The sequence below is a fragment of the Syngnathoides biaculeatus genome, chromosome 18 (assembly GCF_019802595.1).
Source record: "Syngnathoides biaculeatus isolate LvHL_M chromosome 18, ASM1980259v1, whole genome shotgun sequence".
Taxonomy (NCBI): domain Eukaryota; kingdom Metazoa; phylum Chordata; class Actinopteri; order Syngnathiformes; family Syngnathidae; genus Syngnathoides; species Syngnathoides biaculeatus.
Window position 1 is genome coordinate 10,865,353 of NC_084657.1, and position 22,964 is coordinate 10,888,316.

Sequence of the window (22,964 nt, forward strand, 5' to 3'; positions counted from 1 at the left end):
GTCGTAATTAGGATTAAGAGTCATCAAGATGCTTTTTTTTTGTAACCATCTTAAAACATGTAAACATGTCAAACAGTTGTCTTCAAATAACTTAACATTCTATATAAACATGTAAAATGATTTCGTCCTGAAAGAACCCAATCTGGACTTTTTTTTGGGGAACATCTGAGATGATTCAGTCTTCAATTTTTCCCCATGTACACTTTTCGTAAAACTTCAAGACTAGAATCTTCCCTGACACTAAAATGTCATTTTTGTAAACGTCTACTCACTCTTTCTATGCTTTGAAGAGCAATAAAATATTGGCAATTGATTTTTCTACCGATACAGCCACGTATTAGCCTTTTTTAATTGGACTTGTAAGGATTTTTCTTTCCTCTTGCCGATAAAACAGGTTCAAACATGACTTGCCTTGGAGTCGGAGTGGCACATTTCTCGTGGTACTGCGTAATGGTTCACTTGACGAGTCCCAACCCAGCCGAAGCAGATGTGGCCTCTGTGGCTTCATCTGCTGCTGATTTCGCCAGCTGGACGGACGGACCGACGGACCGCCGAGCCGTCTGGCAGCCCCGTCGGGAAGAGAGGAGATCGGGGGGGTGTTGGTGGCTTTTGGCTCCGACGCCGGGAGGAGACCTGAAGCGTCCCGAGTGCGGCAACATGAAATGATGCTTCATAAACAGAAAACTTTTCAAGGCTGAGCGACGTCCTTCGGTGATGGATTTGCTGTAATACGTCAAAGACTGTTCAGAAATTATGCTCGGTTCCAAAAAAAGAATCAGACGGGGGGGATCCTGAAAACTCCTCGTTTTCTTGACCATCAGAGACGACATAGACAATGAAATTATTCAACGGATTTTTTTCCAGATGCATTTTCTTAAACATTAGAGCTTTTAAATTCATTAACATCAATGGCGATTTAGACTCTTCAGTGATCGTAATATACTGTAGGTAACCGTAAAACAAGGACTTGTGCAGATTCTTCCTGAAAACACGTCTGTCTGTCTCGGTTCAAGTCTACTACAAGAGCGACTTGATCGTGTCGGTTGAGTTCAAGCCTCGTCCTGCGTTGTGAACACGCCTCATAAAACAACATTTGTCTTTTTTCGGCCTTTGTCATTGACGCCAGGCCAGGTGTTCTTGCGCTAACTCCAGACGGCCCGAGGCGCTAATAAGTACCACAGATCATTTTAAGGACACGGCACCACCCAATAATCCATCTAGACATTATTTTAACCCCAATTTTCCATTTATACAGCCCAGCAGATCTATTTTTGGAAACATCAAAGACAATATTGATCTCTTTCCGAAATGTCAAAGGCAATTTGGGCTTCAATAACCCGACAATAGCCATTTTTCAAAATAAAACCAATTTAGACTACAACTGACCAAATCGGTTATTGTCAACATCAAAGACAATTTAGCCTCTCTCAGAAACATAAAGGACAATTCTTCAACAAACCTGCAGTTGCAGTTTCATCAAAATCACTGACAATTTAGATAATAACGAATAAAACGGTACATGTTTTTGTCAGGACTTAAGATCATTTTAATTTAATTTGTATTTAATTTTAATGTTAACAAATCTAATGCACCTGTATTTGGAAACACAGGTGATCTAAATTTGGTCTTCAAAAATATTACTCTAGGACATCAGACAATTTAAATTTATTTTTTTTGTAAAAAAAGATAATCTAGACTCCATGTATTTATAAAATGTACTTTATTGAGATAATTTACAGAGTGAATTTAATTCTTGCAAAAAAGAAAAAAAATTCCAAGCGTCCATTGTAGTGAATGCAAGCACCATCGAAAGCAATGAAAAGATAATCGTGAATCATTCATCACCTTTTCATCGCAGCAAATGTTCATCGCAATCACGTGGCAGTATTCATGCACAGCAATCTTTGTTTTTCTTGGTATGAAAATATAAAAATAGAACCGAGATGAACAGATTTTGTTTGTTGTCTGTCGCTCCACAATTGAATCGGTCAATCGGCGTCGGCCGCCCCGGCGTTCCTCACTGGGGCGTGGCCTTGCGCTGACGCCTCACCAAGCGCATCCTCCTCCTCCTCATGCCCGCTGACAACGAAGACCACAAGGGGACGGGAACTCAACAACAAGTCAAGGTCGAGATGTTGGGGTGGTGTACTAAGGGTTTTTTGTCGTGGTCGTCGTTTTACCTGGAGTGTTCCTGGCGGCAGCAAACTTCCCGCCGTCTGCAACACGGACACAATCGTGATCATCGGTATTGAACACGGCGCAAACGTACGCGGCGAAACGCAGACGTTCGACTCGATTTAGCTAACAGCTACGCTACAGATTTTGAAGAACGATTGGAGTCTTTAACAAAGCTGATATACACATTTCGGAAACATCAAAAAAACTTAGAGTATGTATTTTCTTTAACATCAATGATTAAAAAAAAAAATAATTGATGCATTTTTGGAAACATCAACAACAATTCACTATTCAGTTAATCTAACTTTAGTTGAATATACAATATAAATATTTGCTGGGATTGTGCAAGATTCATTTCTTGACATTTCCAGATTGAACTATAATCAAATTCCCAATGTTGTAACATTGTAGTTTCCACAAATGTACAATTAAAAACACCTAAATAATGGGTGGAAAAAAAAACCTAAACAAACCAACCTTTGATGAGTTTGGTAATCCTCTCGGATTCCTGTTCGATCAAATTGGGGTTTCCGTGGATGGTCGTGATCCTGGAGAAGTCCGGTCCTGTGTGGGCCAAACATGGCGCGTCAAAAACTTGTTTAAAAAAAAAAAAAAAAAAAAAAAACAACAAGAAAAAAAGAAAAACAAATGCACTCATATTTTTTTTTCTTTCACATCAAATCAACAGAATCCAAAGACTCCTTTTGCTTTTTCAAAATGTAAGCGGAGTCCCTACCCTCAATGATATGCGGCTCGATCTCCATGGGGAGAGCTCCACCTTGGGAGGTTGTCGAGAGTCAATCCATTAATTCGTGACACCAGACAGACGGACGGACAGACGGACAGGCAGGCAGACAGACAGACAAACAGATGCCGCTGCCGCCACTTCCACCACATACGACACCAAACAGACAAACATAGACATAGAGACACAGATACCTCATTGAACCGCTTTAGGGACTAGACTCTTCATTTGGGATAAGACCATTCCATGGGGACTAAAGTCTTCTCTCAAGACTAGCAAATTCACTTGAGACAAAATCCATACCTTGGGACTAGATCCTTCATCTGAGACTCGACCTCTCTCTGGGAGTAGAGCAATATCTCAGAATTGAAGCTTAACAGTCTGATTTTTTCTCGGGAATAGTACAATCTCTCGAGAATAGAAACTTCTCACAAGACTAGAACCTTCTCTGAGGAACAACATCTCTTAGAAATAGAACCTCTTCTCAAGACAAGAACCTTCTCTCAAGACTTTTCCTTTTGTCCAAGGACAAGAACTTTCAATTGGACAAAAAACTTTATCTCGGGACGAACACCTTCAAGTGGAACCTTCTCTTGCTCTCAAGACAACAATCTTCTCTTAAGACTATAAACTTCTCGAAAGAACAATATATTCTCTTTGGACAAGAATCTTATCCCTGGATGAGAACCTTATCTTGGTAGTAAATCCTTCTCTAGGGACTAAAATCTTCTCTCAGGACCAGAATCATCATTTGGGATAAGAACAGTACTGTGAAACTCCAACCTTCTCTCAGGACTAGGACATTCACTTGGGACTAAAATCTCTCAACCAGTTCAATGAAGCGTCTATGTTTTATGTCTATGTGGGCAGACATCCAGAAGTCATGGTGTTGCAACCAGCTGCTTCTACAGGAAAAACAACTTTGACTCAAATTGTTCTTTCCAAAAGATCCGCTAGCCGACTCACAAGTCCGTCAGCAATGTTATTTAGGACTTCAGCAGAACAACTGATTTATTGTTTTCATTTATTGCTTTTCGACTTATGAGCAGTCTGCCTTGAAGGAAGAATGCCTTGTCATAAACAGTAATTGAAAGTCTAGGTCAATAAACATAAAAAACACGTTTTCGGGAACACTGGAGAGGATTCAGTCTTCAACAAAAGTGGCGTAACTATCGTGTGTTTTTTTTTTTTTTTTTTTTTGTCCAGAAATGGTTTTGAGCAACATTATCCTTTTTGTAGGAGATGAAAAGTCGATTCACGCTTTGAGAAGCCGAACATTTTTAGAAACATCATCAAATATTCTTGGATCCTAAATCATGCATTTCCATCCTAAAGTATCCTATGTAAAGCTCGGTCATCTTTTTCCACAAACATCAGAACCGATTAAGTCTTCGCACCTTAAAATGGAGCAAAATTAGGCTTTAAGGAAACCCACCAGACACTTTTTTTTCCCAGACAAACCAGAAATTATTTGAAGTTTTCAGCTAAACTCGTGAACAAGCCGAAAGAAACTTTGCCATGGCTTACCTACGTATTTTCTTAAACATCGAGGACAAATCAGTCGTTAATGAATCTTTTGCCATCATTATCGAGGAGATGATTTAAGCTTCAATGAAACTTAAGTTGCCATTTTTAGTGATATCAGTCACATCAGTGAATTTTTTCCAGAAACATCAAAGATGATTTCATCTTCAGCTAGCGTCCTTCACACAATTGTGTGAACATCGCAGCCAATTCAGTATCCAACGAACCTTTATATAATTTTTTTTATTTACATAAACATTGGGAATGTTTTTGCCCTCAACAAAACTGCATTTTCCCCATAACCTAATACAGTGCATGCGTTTTTGTAAAAACCGAAGTTTATATATAATAATGTTTGATTTTGAATGCAATATCTGGTGTGCACCATGAGAATGATGTCTGAGGAGCACCAAGGTCAGTTGCAATGATGACGAGGATGTTTCTGTTAGACACATAAAAAAAAAAAACCATCCTTGGAGGACAAGATACTGACCTGCGTTTGTCTTGTCTTCCGACTCCCCTTGTCCACCTAAAATTTCACACGCCGTTGATTATCTCTCAGCATTGCGAGGCCAGAATTGCAGAAACTGCATCCCTTCATCTCTTACCCTTGATGACTCTGGTCACCTTGGTTAAGCCGGGCTCCCCGATCACCCTGGTTACCTTGGTAACCGAGGGAACCCTCTCGACGACGCTGGTTACCTCAGTGAGCACAGGCTCACCCTGCACCACCACCCGGGTGACTGTCGGTTCAGTTTCGATCACCTGTGTTACCTCGGTTAAGCTTGGCTTGCCCTCCGCCACGCTCGCGATGGATGGTTGTTCTTCGATAACGCTGATCATTTCGGTTTGCCCGGGGACTGCGGGGGAATTAGTGGTTGCATCAATACCAGCAAAGGCACATTTACATTCTTCAGGGGCCACTTTACTTGTGTCGACTCACTCACTAAGCATGTCCATTTTTTCAGTCCTTTTCGGGTGACTGTACCGCCCAAAATAAATCTAATCATAGGGTGTTGAGACACTGTCGGGGTTTTAGTTCAGGCTTTTCAGCAGGGTAGTAGTTTCAAAATAGGGTTTCAATTCTGGGTAAGCGTTTCATTCAAGTATTTGCCTTTTAAATTAGGGTTTCAGGACAAGGTTTTGCGTTTTAAATTGGGGTTTTTCCTCCGGGGCTTACGGTTTCAAATTTGGGCTTCATTACAGAGTTTGTGTTTCAAAGTAGGGTTTCAAATCAGGGTAAGGGTTTCAATTTCAAGTGGGATTTCAAGAAATAGTTCCAAGATTCTTTTTCACGCCATGGTTCGTGTTCCAAACTGGAGTTTCGGTTCAGAGATAAAGTTTCAACGTTGGGTTTCAAGCAGGACTAGAGTTTCAAGACAGGGTTAGGATGTTAAAAATTGGGCTTTCCAAAAAGGATTGCCACATGACTGTATTTTTTCTTCACACACAAAAACATCGTATAATCATTTTTATATAATGATCATAAAAATTTCCTGGATCCTGTAAGGAGCTCCTACTTTAGCTCTTCTATGTTACTCAATACGCAGAGGCATGCATCTATCTAAGGAGAAGTTCACTCCAGGACTGACAAGCTAATGAGCTCATTGCGAAATGCCAGGATTTGGTATGCCGACAGCTCCCGACGGAATTTAAGAGCGGATGATGACAGGAAGCATGTACATAATCAGGGTCTGGAACCTTGGAAGTTGGGAGGATTGCATTAATGATTACTTCCAAAAATTCCACTTAGGATCTTCCAAGATCACAACGCAAATCCAATAAGAGCCCGTTAAGGAAATGTGCTAAGACCTTAACGTCACTTTTGGGTATACACATTAACAGTGAGAGATCTGACCAAGAATGAAAAAGTTCAGCCGACAATGTAGCTTGCACTCTTCTGGGGCAACTTTGGGCTGTGTCTGTGAGAATTTTGCCTATTCATACAATTTTTGTTCATGCCAAAGTTTGCTCTGGAAAAAAAGGCCATCAAACATTGTCTTTTTCTTCCACATCAAACTCATCCTTTCATCCCCTTAAAGACCTGCGCCACAAACAGGTGGATCCAAGCGTGTCTTCACCTCAAATTGTTTAACACAATCACTTCTTCACTTCAAACGGGTCCATTAAACTCTCTCATCCTAAATCGACGGAGCCGAGAACGGCAAACTGGTTGATCGAAATACTTCTTTATGTGAAACAGATCCCTACGAGAACTTAGTCACCACAACAAGACCCGTCCAAGCTCTCATTCATCACAAACAGATGGATCTGACCACTCATTTACCCCAAATAGGTCATTACAAGTACGCGTTTATCACAAACAGATCCATCTCAGCACATCCCTGCCTCAAACCAATCCACAATTCTCTATCCAAGCAATAATTGATCATAACCCGATGCACCAGAGCACACTTTCCCCGCAAACATATCCATCCAAAACACTTTTTTTTTTTTAAAGTGACATCCTAACAAAATGTTTGATCCAAACAAAAAGATTGAACCAAGCATAGATCGACCTCTACCCGATCCACCTTGGCTCTTTTACGTCACAAACGGATGCATCCAAGCTTACCATTCTCAGTGTACTTTGTCGTCGTGATGGTCCTTCCTACGGGCAAAAAATCAGCTTTAGCTTTAGCATATTTGGTACATGAAGTTCAGTATCAGGAAACGAAAGAGACTTACTGACAAAAGTGAGCGGGATCTCGGCGTAAGAGAATCCTGACACAAACTGTGGAACACAAAACCAGAACAAGGGTCACAAAGAATCCCTGAACCGGAATCTAACGATGGCGGTTTAGTTCCCAGTCTGTCCCTTTAAAATGAGCTACTAGACCACCAGGGAGTCTCGCAATCTTCTCCGTACAACTATCTATGGCATCCACTCAATTTTTCCTCTATAACTTGGATTTTTTTTTTTTTTTTTTTTTATTCAGAACTTGAAAAAAAAAACCTCGAGCATTTGGGATATATCTAGTGTGGTGACACCAAAAATAAGTTCTCGTCGTTGTTTCAGTTGGGTTCAGCATTGTTCTGCCACCTGGAAGTATCCTGGTGATTCTCGTTTGCAAACATGATCAAATGGTTTCTCTCTGCTGGGTGAGTTTTCCCCTACCTTGATCTTGATGTACTTGATGATCTTCCTGAGGAGGAGCAGCAGGTCCTGGCGTCCCACAGGGAGATCTGCAAGGAAACATCAGGGAACATCACATTGGGACACCGGCAAAAAACAAGGCTGTACATTTTTTTTATTTCTAGAAGAGTGCCAACCTGCTGGATAGAGAAGGTTGTTGACTACATGGATTACGCCATTGGTGGCCATGAGGTCACTGTCAGGTACATTGACGGAGTTGACATGAATGGAGTTGTTCACCTGGACAAACACACAGGAAGACTCTTTGGTAACGTCGAGTGACTATGACAACGATCGCGTTGACACCAGAGCAACGGTAAACCCCTCATTCGAAATCCTAAATCTCTCCATTTACGTCAAATCCTGACCCTAAAACCTAACCTTAACCTCGGTCCTAAATCACAGTCCCCCAATTCCCTAATCTTAACAAGCTAAAAGCCTGACCCTAACTAAACAATAACAACAATCTTCACCCATAGCCATAGCATTTCTTTGTAGACGTTCTGATTGATTCCCCAGCCTGCGCTGACCCATTGCTTGAAGTTTGGGTTTAAAATCTATCTTTTGTAACACCTTTGTGACACACCTCATGAAGTATGTTTTATGCCCATATTTAGTCATGACTCCATCATTTCCTCATGTCCTCATTGGGGCTCTGCTCTGCAGCCAGATTTGTCCTTGAGCGCATCTCTGCACGTAGGCTAACCTTGATGGACTGCATACTGGACGCTTTGTAATAATCCATTCCCAGCTAGAACCGGTTGAGACACAAACCCTTTGTGTAAGTGGAAAGCTCCGATGCCATGCCACAGTTTTGATACCGCCCTTCTGACAAGATAAAGGATGTGTGCTTTCTCTGTACCTTCGCACTTGCGATCTGCTCTTACAGCCATTATCTGTAACTCATAAGTGCCCGGAATATTCTGTAATAATATTCTTCGAAGGAAATGTTCATCATCTCCATAACCAACATACTCACTACCCGAAATCAAACGAACACGCGGAAGAAAAAAAAAAGCATCCTCCAACACTCATAAGCCAACAATTTGTAGATATCAGTGAAAAGAAAGTCAAGATGTCAGCCATGAGAATGATATTTAACGCCGCTGCCCACTAAGAAAATCATTGAAATCTCGTGTTTGTTACCATATTTGGACAAGACAAGAAGTTACTTCCTGGAGTTAACTTTGAACTTTGAGACTTTCTCGAGAAAGGAAGCCCATCTGCTTGATGACGGCGCTTCCTGCAATCAAGAAGCCCGGCTGAGTCACTTGGGGGGATCGGTTTCCCCTCCTCCACAGCACTTTGTGTCTGACGCTTCCAGAACCCACGCTAAATGTCATCGCACGCGGTAGCCTGGTGGGCTGAGTGGGAGCTCGGGTGTCGCAAGAGAGCCGTACTTGATGGAAATGACGGCGGCCGGCTCCTTCATATGTCTGGAACGCCTCCAGAGATCATATCCGGGCGTCCGGTTGGGGGCTGTTGCTCAAGGGGCATATTTGATTAAAAAAAAAAAAAAAAAGACTGGCCAGGTCATTCACAGACGAAAAATGTTTTGTTTGGTTCAACTAAAAAAGTTTTTAATAATGTAACTGGGGTTTTTCATATAAAATAATGCATTCATGTTTTAATTTTACTTTTTGTAATTAATTCATTACTGCGAATAAACAAATATATGTATGTAATGTGAATGTAAAATACCTAATAATAAAATAATTCTAAATTACTATTTATAATACATTCAATTGTGACTACAAATTATTTAATGCATTTTTATAATAAGTTACATGTAAATTAATTCTTTGATGCCAAAGCTAAGCAAGAACGTCTGGTTGCCGTGTGTTCACGGTCACGTGGTACAGGTAGAGGTGAATTTTACAGCTGGATGGATGGATGGATGGATGGACAGACTTACAGACAGAACTTGCAGGTTCCTGCCCTGCAGGGTCTTCAGGAGATTGGTCACGCCCCCTTCCAGGCCGCCATTGATAAAAACGCCCTGGCCGACGTGGTAGAGCAGGATGGTCCTCAGCGCGGTCAGGTCGCCTGCAAGAAGGCAAACCGATTCGGCGTTGGGATATCGGCAACTCCGTCGAGCGGTACTAACGAAGCGGCGCTCAGGTGCGGCCTGGCGACGGACTTTTCAGCAGCCTCATGTCGTCTTTGTCAAGGTCGGAGAAGGCTTCGTCCGACGGCGCGAAGATGGTGAACGAGCCCTCCTGCTTCAGCAGGTCGGTCAGACTGGCCGTCTCCATCAGTGACAGGAAAATTCTGGATTGGGGACAAGCGGAACACTTGTTACACACTTGGCCAATAAAGCTGATTCTAAAAACAGATCATTTTGGGTGGTTGGACGTGAGAAGCATTCTTAGTCGATGCCAAAATCGTGTTCTTGTTGAAAATACAGCAATAATCAGCAAAAGAACGGCAAATTTGGCAGACTTGTGAACAAAAATCGCACACGGATCTCAAATTTACGCGACGTTTTTGGCTTCATCTTAGCGCGCCTTTCAAAGGCCTCACTTGAAGCGCCCGTCAGCCTTGAGGATGTCGTAGGTGGTCCGCTCCGAGGGTCTGATGATGGTTCTGATGAGGTGGAGGACGCCGTTGCTCCCTTGCTTGCTGCCGCGGACCATGCAGGCGTTCTCGATGCACACCGCCTAAAAGGCGCCACACACCTTAAAGCCTTCCAATGTATTTTCTTTAAAATAAAAATTGAACTTCGTTATCGTAACTGAGTTCTTTTTTCCCTTGAAAATAGGCAACGTTTTAATTCCTAAGGCAACATGAGGTGCACGTGGTACAGGGCTAGCTTGACAACACCAACTCACAAGTTTTCTGGTACAAAACGCCGCTCAGTCGATTTTTGAAGGGTTTTGAAGGCACAAGTGACCTTCAGGTACACAGTAAATTCCGGAAAACCACGGCGCTGTCCCACAATTTTAGTGTCAATTTTAATTTCGCATTGGAAAATGGATGGATTATGAAGTGGTCCTGAGAAAAACGTCTCCCCTGTGAAGTCTTCCCCGAACCCGAATAGTTCGACAACGCCTGCTTTGGAAATCAGGGCGCCAAGTCTTTCTGCTCGTCACGTTTGATTGCAATCAACAGCAATTCAGTTAGGCAAAGCAAACCCAGATGATATTCTCACAAAAAGAGGGAACAACACGGATCGTCCGCCAGGGTTTTATGGAATTTGAAAAGAATTTGGCGGATAAGTGTAATTCATTTGTACTTTCCCGGACAGCCCTCGTCCGACGGCGTTCTCACCGTGCGGTAGATGAAGACTCGCAGAAGCTTTCCGGCCAGCGTCTCCAGCAGCTGGCCGTTGTAGAGCTCGTTCAGCGTGACCTTCAGCTTCAAGATGTGGTTTTCCAGGAGGTACCTCAGCAGCGTCTGGTCGGTCGCCATCACCTCGTCTGACAAACGCAATCAGCAAAACGGAGAGGAATGGTGGAGGCTTCGGATGCGTGAGCGAGGTCAGGTTTTTTCTCCCCCCCCCGCCCATCAGTTTCTGACTCGTTTGTAAAACGCTGGGAGGTGCGCCAGTCGGAAGATTTAATATGAGGATTCAGAGTGTGGAGGAAATTGTGATGTCAAGAGTTGATTTATTGCAGCCTGGTCACGCTCTGACTTCAATTTACGAGAACACGCAATGACGGACTGTCAGGTTCTTCGCAATTGAACGCCGTCCATCTTTCTCATATATGAGGTTCAAATCTGGTTTAAAAAAAATGGATAAATAAATAAACCACAGACTCTTTAGGACAATGACTGTTGAAAAAGAGCCAAATTGAGAGTCTAAAATGGCAGACTTCCCGTGTTTTTAACAGGGATTAATTTTTGCGACTTTTTTATGGGTCTACTCGCGATATACAAGCCTACCAAAGCTCATTTTGGCAGATAAAACTGCCTTCGGGGGCTGATTGCTTTATTGCCTGGTAAAAACCCTCGAGTTCAATTTCTTTTGGCACGAGAAACACGAGGACTTTCAAAGCTTTCGCACGTTTTCTAACGAGCGTCGCAAAAAGGGCGGATGGACTCACTGGTGAAGGCGGAGTTGAGGGGAGCCAGGAGGGTGTACTCGGTCTTGGGGCCCAAGGCGGAGGCCAGGCCCAGTTCTGACACCATGTCGCGGAAAGTGCTCTGGTCCTTGCCCATCAGTTCCATCACGTCCTTGGCTGAAAAACACAGAACGTGGCCGCAGATATCAGAATATTTATTTTTTTTCCAACACTTAAAATTGCTGAGTAAGAGCCGACTGATTGGCCGGGATACTTTTGTCCAGCAGCGGCGCTCGGTCTTACCCGAATTGGGCACCAGAACCTGGTCAATGAGGTGGATGACCCCATTGGTGGTGACGATGTCCTTCTTGAGCACCATCTTGACGCCGTTGACCGTCAGACTGTCGCCGTCGCAGCCGACCTCCACGCTGCTGCCTTCCTCCGTCTCGTACGACGAGCCCGCCATGATGGCCTCCGAGCACTGGACGCTCTTCAGCAGGTGGTAGTTCACCAGGGCTGCGACACACCCACGAAGTAAGCAACTGAGCGCAGTTTATGTGACAATTATAACCACATATAAGTTTTTGCCACCAACCACCACCACTAAAAAAATTTATTTTTGTTATTATTCTGCCAATTTTCGGAATTCCATTCCGTTTTCAAGCCTCTCATTTGACGTTTTCAACAATTCAATCCACTGAATTTCAATTCACTCTATGTAATATTATGGGATGGGGGACTATGAATCATATTTTTCAATATTTTCACCATTAAAATAATCTTTTCACATATTGTAGTCACATTGAAACTTTTTTTAATCACACTTCTTAAACATTTCACTGCTAAAGAATTACACATAAAAAAGTATTCAAGATTTCTAATATGTATTTGAACCCATCTATCCATTTTCTTCGCCACTTATCCTCACAAGGATCACATGAGTGCCGTAGCCTATTCCACCTGTCAACGGGCAGGAGGCGGGGTGGACCCTGGACTGGTCGCCAGCCAAATCGAAGGGCACATCGAGACAGACACAATCACACCTACGAGCAATTTCGAGTGTCAAATGAATGCGTGTTTTTTTTTGGGATGTGGGTGGAAAGCGGAGTGCCCGGAAAAAACCCACACAGGCATGGAGAGAACATGCAAACTCCACACAGGCGGGGGCCGGGATCGAACCCGGATCCTTGAAAATGTGAGACCAACGCTTTGCAGCTGCTCCACCGTGCCTACTAATTTTAACTCGTAATAATTGCTAATATCGTTCTCACAAACTTTTGTGCGATCGCATAATGACTGCTACATGCTTCATTGGGATGTCCAGCTTGAGGAGTTTACAAAAGGTGGACCGCAAAGAATGTCATAATGGGACCATTGTTCAGTATTTATGTATAAAATGACATCAGCGGTCGTACAAGTAAGCAAAGCAAAGAGGCTTCTCGTCACAGAAGTGTTCACATCATAAAAACCACGTTCCACATCCGAGGTTACTTTTTGGCCAGAAGCGAGCGAATGGTCCGCAGAGGACCGGCAGAACTTGGGCTCCGGCTTGCTTGGCTGACCGACGACCGCGTGACTAAAGTCGTTGGTCGTCCGCCACCGCGGACTAAGCTCATAAATCTGCCTCCTTCGGCCCACTTCGTCCACGCTTGCGCGACATTGTACGTACTGAACACTTTCCCACGGCAAAACAAAGCGACGGGTCGCTGGCGCGTCACCCAGTGACTGTCGTGGGGAGCGGCCACCGGCCCAACGGACCGCAAACCCGTCCGTGGTTTCCGGAAGTCCTAACAATTCAGTCTGTCGCCGCTACGGCGTCGTACCTGCGATGACGTCCTTGTCGCCCATGAGGCGCTCCAGGTGGCCCGGCCCCAGCCGGTCGAAGGCGGCATTGGTGGGGGCGAACAACGTGTAGTGCCCCGGCCGGTCCAGCTTGTCCATCACACCCGAGGCCAGCGCCGCCGCCTGGTAGCGGCGAGGTCACAATAGTTTGGCATTTTTTAACAATGCGATATTTTGCTCGCTGTCATTAACTTTGACAACTATAATCAGTGCAGAGTTGTTTTTTTTTTAAAACACATTTTGTGACTGAACAACACTGTTGACATAAGTTAGGTCGATATTTTTTTCTTTCAATTATTGTTTTTGTATTTATTTCAGGTCTTTTTCTCCCAATCGTAGTTATTCATTCACTGTCGTGGTTAGGCCAGAGCGCGTCGCTCGTTGATCTTTTGCCATTAGCCTGCGCTAAGGAAGTTAGCATTATGGCGGCCTCGCGAGATGAGAGCGCTTACGCTGAACGAGGAGAGCTCGTCCTCCACGTCCAGGACGCCTTTGAGGGTGTTGGTGACGGCGCCGATGACGCGGTCGATGACGTGGACCACGCCGTTGGTGGCCACCTGGTTGGCGTGGACGATCCTGGCGCAGTTCACCGTCACCACCTTCAAAACGGCCACACGGGTTTTACATGCCCTTCAAGGCTGCAGGTTATTGTTATACTTGTTATTATTTTAAATGTGTGCAGTCGTTTGAGATCGAGGGGCAACAGTTTTATTTTTGTGGGTTAAGTCAATCATGTTGCAGAAGCGCTCGTTATCTCGTCGCGTGCGCATCATATCATGACAATAAAGGCTTTTGATTTGATACATGAAGTAAAAATAAATGAACACATTCATCAAATAATAACATAATAATATTAATGTCCAATTAATTACAATTGTTATCCTAATAGAGTAATAATTAATCAATTAATAACTCCATTTAATTGTAATAAAAATGTTTAGAAAAAAATACACGTACTCTTAATTTACAATTATGTCATCATTTTTGCACTACCCTTTTAATATTCGCATTTAACTCTTGTCAATATTTTTTTATTTTATTGTGTCTAATTTATTTTATTATGTATAATTGTTTAATTAACTAAATGAGTTCATAAAATAGAATCAAAGCTAATTCTTCTTATTTTGTTCATGTAAGTAATTTCATTTTTTCTGTTAAAAAACTCCTTTTACTTCGCTTTTTCCATTTTATGCAAAATTGCTTATTTTGATAATACAATACCTCATTCTGTTTTTAGAAATGGATTATATCCCATTAATTTTATTACACTTCATTAACCATTTACTGAATACAATAAAAATGATATAAAATCGTTTATTTGAAGAATATTTTTTATACTGTATGCAAAATATATATAAAAAAATAAATTGTCATTTAAAATAAAAAAAAAACCTTTTTTTTACTTAACAAAACAAAAATACAAAACATGTTTGGTTTATTTTAACACTTTTGCATTTTATGCCAGTTGGGGTTTTTTTTTCCATTATGATGACTCAATACACAAATTATTCATATAGATAAACGAATAACAAATAAATAAAAAGGGTACTTAGATTTTAAGGATGCAATTTTAGGGGAGGGCGGCAAAGTGAACGCAAGCGCTGTTTGCGGGACTCAGAAAAAAAAGCCTAAATGGATTTTGTGGAGGGGGTTGAGGGTGGGGGCGACTCACCCCGTTGGAGTAGTGGTTGATGTGCAGGCCCATGTCGTCGTACATGGACGTGACCGTCATGCCGTCCTTCATGTCCTTGGTCAGCAGGCGCGAGTCGAGCATGTGGAAGCGCAAAGCGTTGTACAGCTCCTTGTTGACGTTGTTCACCAGCGCCGAGCGGATGCTCTGCCAAAAGAAAACAACCGTTAAGGCGCCGCTTCTCTTTTTTTGGGGGGGTCGGGTGCATTTGTGCGATCTCACGTCGTCCAGCTGGTCCCAGGCGTCATTGCTGGGAGCGAAGACGGTGAAGGAGCCCCTGCCCTCGACCTCCTCCCTCAGCTTGGCGATGTCGGCGTATCGCTGCGTCTGCGTCGCCTTCACCAGGCCCAGCGTGCCGTAAACGTGGTCGATCGGAGCCACTTTGGTTGGTTTTGTTTTTGACCGAAGGTAGAAAACAAACACTTGAACGGGGTGAACGGGCAAACCGTGTAAAGTAGGGCTTCTTAAACTTTTGGGGTGCACGAAGAAGATAAACACAGACCTGCAGGACATCCTTTCATGCCTTCCAGGCGCATGTAGCCGGGGCAGCACTCGTACACCACCATGCTGCGATGGAGGCCCGGGGGGGGGGGGGGGGGGTTACAGACGGAGAGGAAGGAGAAAAAAACAACAACTTATCAGACTGTAGACGTCTTTCAGGCCCGCACGAACATCTTTAACAAACACCTCGACCTGCCGAGACTGCCGGTAAAAGGCCGCTGTTGTCGCATATATTGAACTCTCGGCATTCATGGTGTAAACGATCGATTCTCAGCATCCCTCCAATCAATAGTGTTAATTGGCAACGAGTCTCACATCTCTCAGCATCTGCACCAGGGGTGTCAAACTCATTTTTGTCGCGGGCCACATTGTACTTGCGGTTTCCCCACAGAGGGCCGCTGTGCCTCTGAAACCATAAAAAATCTTTAATAACTGCCTCATCGTATTTACACATTAAATTTATCAACTAGTTTTGCAATCAGAAATCCATGGTAATGGCTGGTAATTTCTCAACGTTTAGCATTTATGATGGGACAATTTGAAATTTCGGTATAGATTTGAACAAAAAAAAAAAAAAAATCATGGGCCACATAAAATCATGCCGGATCTGGCCCCGGGGCCTTGATTTTGACACCGGTGCTCCACATGGGTCCCTCACGGCGGGCAAACAATTGAACGCGACACTCTTTCAGCATCGAAACGCTCAAAGTTGGAGCGTTCCAAACCATTTGGTCGTCCCTCGCGGTGCGTTCATGTCTAACGGGTCGGGCCGAGTAATACACGGCAGAACTTGTTGACCTGTTTGTGTTGTTTCTCTCCATAACAACTTTCCCTCACTCACACTCACACACACGCGGTGTCGAGTTTGTGAATAATCCGCACGCGCAGCTGGACATCGGGACGCCATGATGTCATCACCTGCTGACGGGATAACAGATGCGCTCCACATGTGCGCAAATGAAACGCACCTGGCCAAAGTCATGGGTCTCGTGGTTTTTTTTTTTTTTGAGGGGGGGGTCCCAAAAGCCGCTCAGCGGCGCCCCCTGGAAAATTGGAGGAAATGAATTCGCCCCAGCAAAAAAAAAAAAAAACAGCTTCCACAAGCTTCCAGAAGTCAGTTACATTGACCAACACAAAATAAAGTAGACATGTAATCATATCATATATCAACATATCATAACAGAACAGATGAAAAAATTTCCGACTCAGACATTTCAGGCAAATTCCGTAGCAACAAAGTTACATGATCATTTAGAGCAGGGGCGTCAAAATCATTTTTGTCGCGGGCCACATTGTACTTGCGGTTTCCCCCAAAGGACCGTTATGGTTGTGAAATGATAAGAATCGTGAACCGCCTCATCATATTTACACGTGAAATTTATGAACTACTTTTGGAATCAGAAATCAAGGGTAATGTGTTTTTCCAAGTATTATTGTTTGGTAACACAAGAATGATTGTAATAGATTATCATTTATGATAAGACAATTTGAAATTTTTGTACAGATTTGAACAAAAAAAATCACAGAAGTTGAGACTCATGATTTGCCGCCACGGGCCGGATATGGCCCCCGGGCCTTGAGTTTGACACCTGTGATTTAGAGAATTTGTTTCCTGTAACATCCATTCATTTTAATAGCCGCTTATCCTCACGAGGGTCGCGGGGAGTGCCGGAGCCTTTCCCAGCTGTCAATGGGCAGGAGGCGGGCGGGGTACACCCTGAACTGGTCGCCAGCCAATCGCAGGGCACCTATGGGCAATTTAGAGTGTCCAATTAATGTTGCATGTTTTTGGGATGTGGGAGCGGCCACCTGGAGAAAACCCAGACACGCAGACACGGGGAGAACATGCAAACTCCACACAGGCGAGGCCCGGATTCAACCCTGGACCCCTGAACTGTGAGCCCAATGCTTTCCAACTGACCCACTGTGCTGCCATGAAACCTTCCAATTTTCTGGAAAGGTATCCCCGGAAGCTGCTTCCGTCCATCGACCGCAAAATTAGGCTCGAGGATCCGTACGAGAAACTGAACGGAAGCTCAGCCATTTTGGACCAAGTCCGCAGCTTCGGAGTTTGACGATCGTTTTGAGGATGTGCCGAGAGAAATGCGTCGAATTGTGGGAAAGGTGACGGAAGTTTCGATTTGGAATATAAAATTGTGTCGACGAGTTCGTCGTGAGCTCAAATAGCAGCCTTAAAAAAATAAATACATAAATAAATAAATTGAGCACGGAGGTCGCTGGATGCGTTGAAAGGAAAAGGAAGGCGGCCATTTTGCTTTGAAGCAGCTGCATCATGCTGACAGCTGTTGCTAATATTTTGACAACTTTACAAGTCAACATATATGACACACGCACACGCAAAAAGTGTCTGGCAGCAGTTAAGTATCCCCAGCATGCGAAGTACGTAATGGAGAAGCTCCCCCGTGGCCTCATCAAGCCGCAATTTGCGTTTTCCTTCCTGCGTTTATGTTCAAAGGTAACGCTCAAGTTTGTCGTTTCTTTTGCGTTATTGTCGGATTGTTAGCTTGTCCGCAAACGAACGCACGTGTTTGTCTCCGAGGCCTTTTGTCTTTGCTGTAAATGACTTCCATGCCGGCGTCGCTCCTTTGTTGTCAAAACAAGGCAGAAACGGTACCGGCGGATCCTCGGGCTGCCTTTTAGTTACACGTTTGGATTCTCATCGGGTGAGTTTGTTTATTTTAAAAACAAATGGAATGTATTTCACGGTCGTGACCCACCAAAGGTTGGCGAGGTCACGCTCGCTGGAGAATTCGGTACCAGGAGCCCGTTTTTGTCAGCAACTCGCCCAGTTTGGTGGACATGTCCACCCGCAAAAAATGTCTCCAAAAAGTCGTGCCAGAAAATGGACAGGAAATCTGCCGTCGTGCCTTGAATGAATTCTTTTCCTGGCAAAATCCTGGATGGACCTTTTTAAAAACCAGTTTCATTTTCCATCATGGAAATTGGAATATGTGTCTATCATGAGTTGACCCACCAAAAAAGACGTGTCGGTTTTCAAGCAACCATCAAGCCATCCATTTTCTTAGCCGCTTATCCTCACAAGGGTCACGTGGCGTGCTGGAGCCTATCGCAGCTGTCAACGGGCAGCAGGTGGAGTACACCCTGAACTGGTCGCCAGCCAATCGCAGGGCACATAGAGACAAACAGCCGCACTCACAATCACACCTAGGGGCAGTTTAGAGAGTCCAATTAATGTTGCACGTTTTTGGGATGCGGGAGGAAAGCGGAGTGCCCGCCCGGAGAAAAGCCACACAGGCACGAGGAGAAAATGAAACCTCTACACAGGCGGGACCGGAATTTGAATCCCGTTCCCTAACCATCCATTTTCCAGCATTTTTCATGAAAAAAAGAACTCTACTTTTCAACTGCTTTAAAAGGCACACGTGTACCTAATATTGTGTGTGACAGTTCTTGTCAGAGTTTAAAAAAAAAAGGAGGGGGGGGGCTGGGGGGGGGGTCGTGACACTTACGCCTTCTTTCCGCAGATGGCGCCTTTATACCAGTTCCTGCACGTGCTGAAGTATTTCTTCTTGGTGCCCAGAACCTGCTGCAGGGCACACACGTTGGGCCTTGGGGGGGGGGGGGGGGGGGGTCAGAAAAGGGAGAAAGTGTTGAGTGATGGGACACAACGTGCAGAAACATGGCGGCTCGTCACACTGAAGGAGACGCGCACACGTCAAAACATTTTGTCTGACTGATGACAGATTTTTGGATTTTGAGGAAGAAAACCGATCGCTTAAATCAATGCCGCGTCTATTTCCTTTTTAACCTTAAAAACATACATTCAAAATGAAATCAAAATCTTTTTATATGTAAAAAAACATCTTATTGGAAGCATTTGATTTCATTGTTAAAAGTATAGCAACACATAATATAATAAACAATAAAATAAAACAGAATTAAAATTTGATAAATTGAGGTCATTGAAATGTACATAAAAACTCCACAACATGCACTCTTTCAACATTGATTTTGTATTTTTGTATTGAATGAAAAGTTTTTTTTTTTAAATATACACCTAAAGACATATTTCATCTACTCTATTTTAAAATAGTACACACAAAAATACAGACCCAAAACCCCTGTCGTTGGTAAAAATCAATAATATACATTTTTTTATGAATGGGATGCATTTAAAACAAATAAAACATTTGTTTTAAATATTTACAAGTTTAACATATTGAGATAAAATATGAATACACATGAAACATGCTTTGCAGTAAAAATGTAAATATCTGTTTAGATATTTTTTTTCCTGCTAAAATATGCAATATTGTATTTCATGAATTTTCATGTATTTCATCCCAGAAAATATGTCAGACTTTTTTTCTCAAATAATCCCCCAACCCCAAACATTTTTTCAATATTTTAAATGATTTAAAAAAATACTCATCTCTTAAATAAAATTTTATCTCATAAAGTTACCACCATTTTTTTTCCAAATACATGCCTGTATATTCTATATATATTTTCCCCATAACAATAACTTGCCTTTTTATCAAAAATTGATGTATTTTTCCTTTAAATTGTACACGTTTACCCACCCCCCACCCCTAAAATAGATTTTTAAAAATGGGGTAGAATGACTTGAAAATCTTTTTGTGGTTTTTTGTCTTTTCTATTTCTTTGCTTTTGTGTTCACAATGCACCCCAAAACAAAACAAAAAAATAAATAAATAAATTATATATATATATATATATATATATATATATATATATATATATATATATAATTATTATATTATTAATTATACAATTATTTAAAAAAATATATATATTTTTTTAAATAATTGTTTGTTTGTTTTTTTTCCTTACCCCTCGTTTCTGGCCCGGATGCGGCTGTGGCTGACGATTTTGTCGTAGGCCGACGCGTCCACGGCGGTCAGCGAGCACAGCGCCGCCAACAGGAAGGTCGCCGTCATCACCTGATGCATCCTGGGAGTTGCGGCGGTCCACATGCGTGTGCACTTCAAGTCGGAGCGGAACACACTTGTTGAGCTGTGTGAGCCCCACCGGGCCGGGCCACTCTTTTATACCGACACACACACACACACACACACAGCCGAGCCCCCCCCTCGACCCCCACCCCCAGCTCCCCGGCCCCCCCTCCCGGAGGCCCCCACCCATCAACCCCCCCCCCCCCCCCCAACTAACTAATGACTCAGCTCCAGCGGGTCGCCGCCCCACCCTCGCCGGTTCACACCTCCATCCCATCCCGGAGCACCCGAGACGCCCTCGCCGGTTACGAGCGCTCGGAAAAGACGCGCAACAAGCGCAAGATTCGAACACGCGCGCGCAAACGCGACTTTCAAGGAAAGTTCCGCGTCATTACGGCGTCCCCGGAGTTCGCAGGTGTCAAACTCAAGGCCCGGGGGCAGATCCGGGGCCCGCCGGATGATTTTAGGTGGCCCGTGGCGGCAACTCATGTGGACCAAAATTTCAAATTGTCTTATCATAAATGACAACGCTGAGATATTACAAGCATTTTTGTGTTACCAAACCACAATAGTTGGAAAAAACCATTACCCTTGAGTTCTGATTGATTCAAAAACTATTTTTAGATTTTTATCGTTTGACAACCATAACAGCCGTTCGAGGGAAACCACAAGGCCACAAAAATGAGTTTCACGCCCCTGCCGTAGGTGCTCTAACGTGTGTTCAGCAGTCCTCTTTCTGTGCATTTAGGGAGGGAGGGAGCAGTTCTCTGCCATATTTTATATTAAATACAGAGCATTATGTCCATAAATGTGACCCACAAATCCCATTGAATGGCTTTTTTTTTTTTTTTCCAATCCGAATGATTACTGCCAGGCTCGGCTGGTAAAGCGTTGGCCTCACATTTCTGAGGACCCGCGTTCGATCCCGGCCCCGCCTGTGTGGAGTTTGCATGTTCTCCCCCGTGCCTGCGTGGCTTTTCTCCGGGTGGGCACTCCGGTTTCCTCCCACATCCCCAAAACATGCAAAACTAATTATTAGACACTCTAAAATTGCCCAAAGGTGTGATTGTGAGTGCTTGTCTTGATGTGCCCTGCGATTGGCTGGCGACTAGTTCCGGGTGTACCCCGCCCGCCTCCTGCCCTTTGACAGCTGGGATAAACTCCCTTGTGAGGATAAGCGGTAAGACAATGGATGGATAATGTGATAATTATGTGCATCATATCGTACTGAGGCATTAGTCGGCCGTTCAAGATCATTGATGATTGATTTTCGAGAGCACACACGCACACACACTTTGAGGTGTGAAATAAAAGCGAATAAATGTTATACAATATAAAAAATTACAAGCGTTTGGCACTTGAGTGCATTTTTATGATTTGGTGCCTTCAGGGCACCGATCATCTGCTCATTACTTGGACTTTATGACTTTTATCTTTCCCTTTTATGACCTTTTTATCCTTGGACTTTTATGACTTGAAAAAAAAAAGATGTATATTTTGCCCTTAGACTTTTATGAGCAGGATCTATCATTTCTATATTCTCCTGAAAACTTAAAAGTCTCCCAAGCAATTATAATGGAGAATGGATATATTTGGGGGATAAATACTTTTTGTGACGGTCAATCCAAATAAGTTTTTCTGTTAAGTACACGACTTTATGGTTGAAAACCATTTGCGTGACCTTTGCTTGGCCTTCCTGCTACGACGTCACCCCCTAGAGGCGAATAGTTGTCAGTGCAATTCCCTGGGAAGTCCAAAAATTCCATTCAAAGATGGGAGTCATTGTGTATTTGAGAGAATAACTTTAAGGATTAAAAATATAGATAGATAGATAGATAGATAGATAGATAGATAGATAGATAGATAGATAGATAGATAGATAGATAGATAGATAGATAGATAGATAGATAGATAGATAGATAGATAGATAGATAGATAGATAGATAGATAGATAGATAGATAGATAGATAGATAGATAAAACATTACAAACTATCAGATTTTGGGGCTTCCCAAATATATTTCTTTCTATAAATATTTTTGAAATTTTCTAGTGTGTGACTTTTTTTTCCATCTTAAAAATTTCCCTTTTTAGGGGAAATATTTTTTATGAAAAATATAAAATATATAATCGATACAAAGAACAAAACAAAAATTATTTTTTTAAAATACAAACTGAAATGTCTGACTAAAATATTAGTTTTTCTTAAAAAACATTTTATTGAAAACGTGCATTTTCTGAAAAAATGTTTGTATGTTTTAATTGGAAACAATACACCTTTTTTCTTTTATAAACGTGTTGCTTTTTATCTCGGATATATAAATTTTTTTCTCACCCCAAAAAATCTTTGAAAATATACAGCTGTATTCCTCCAAAATTCAAAATTT

General features: G+C 42.8%; 1 protein-coding gene across 5 annotated transcripts; it reads right to left on the bottom strand.

The window, feature by feature from the left end:
- Positions 1–1,709: 1,709 nt before the first annotated feature.
- Positions 1,710–20,655, bottom strand: LOC133491694 (periostin-like). 5 transcript variants are annotated; one of them, XM_061803180.1, is made up of 23 exons: positions 20,457–20,655; positions 19,112–19,210; positions 15,622–15,686; positions 15,342–15,499; positions 15,102–15,266; positions 13,882–14,028; positions 13,411–13,552; positions 11,891–12,103; positions 11,630–11,764; positions 10,854–11,002; positions 10,107–10,243; positions 9,724–9,854; positions 9,499–9,629; positions 7,721–7,823; positions 7,566–7,633; positions 7,136–7,181; positions 7,023–7,058; positions 5,056–5,307; positions 4,941–4,976; positions 2,915–2,956; positions 2,656–2,742; positions 2,181–2,216; positions 1,710–2,079 (listed from the first exon to the last, which is right to left on the bottom strand). In XM_061803180.1, the coding sequence occupies exons 1-23, from the start codon at positions 20,597–20,599 to the stop codon at positions 2,018–2,020; spliced, it is 2,583 nt and encodes an 860-aa protein (XP_061659164.1). In that variant the 5' UTR covers positions 20,600–20,655; the 3' UTR covers positions 1,710–2,017. The 5 variants fall into 5 exon arrangements, with proteins under 5 accessions (XP_061659164.1, XP_061659165.1, XP_061659168.1 ...); XM_061803181.1 differs by lacking the exon at positions 2,915–2,956; XM_061803184.1 differs by lacking the exons at positions 19,112–19,210; positions 20,457–20,655 and adding an exon at positions 16,462–16,525.
- Positions 20,656–22,964: the final 2,309 nt, after the last annotated feature.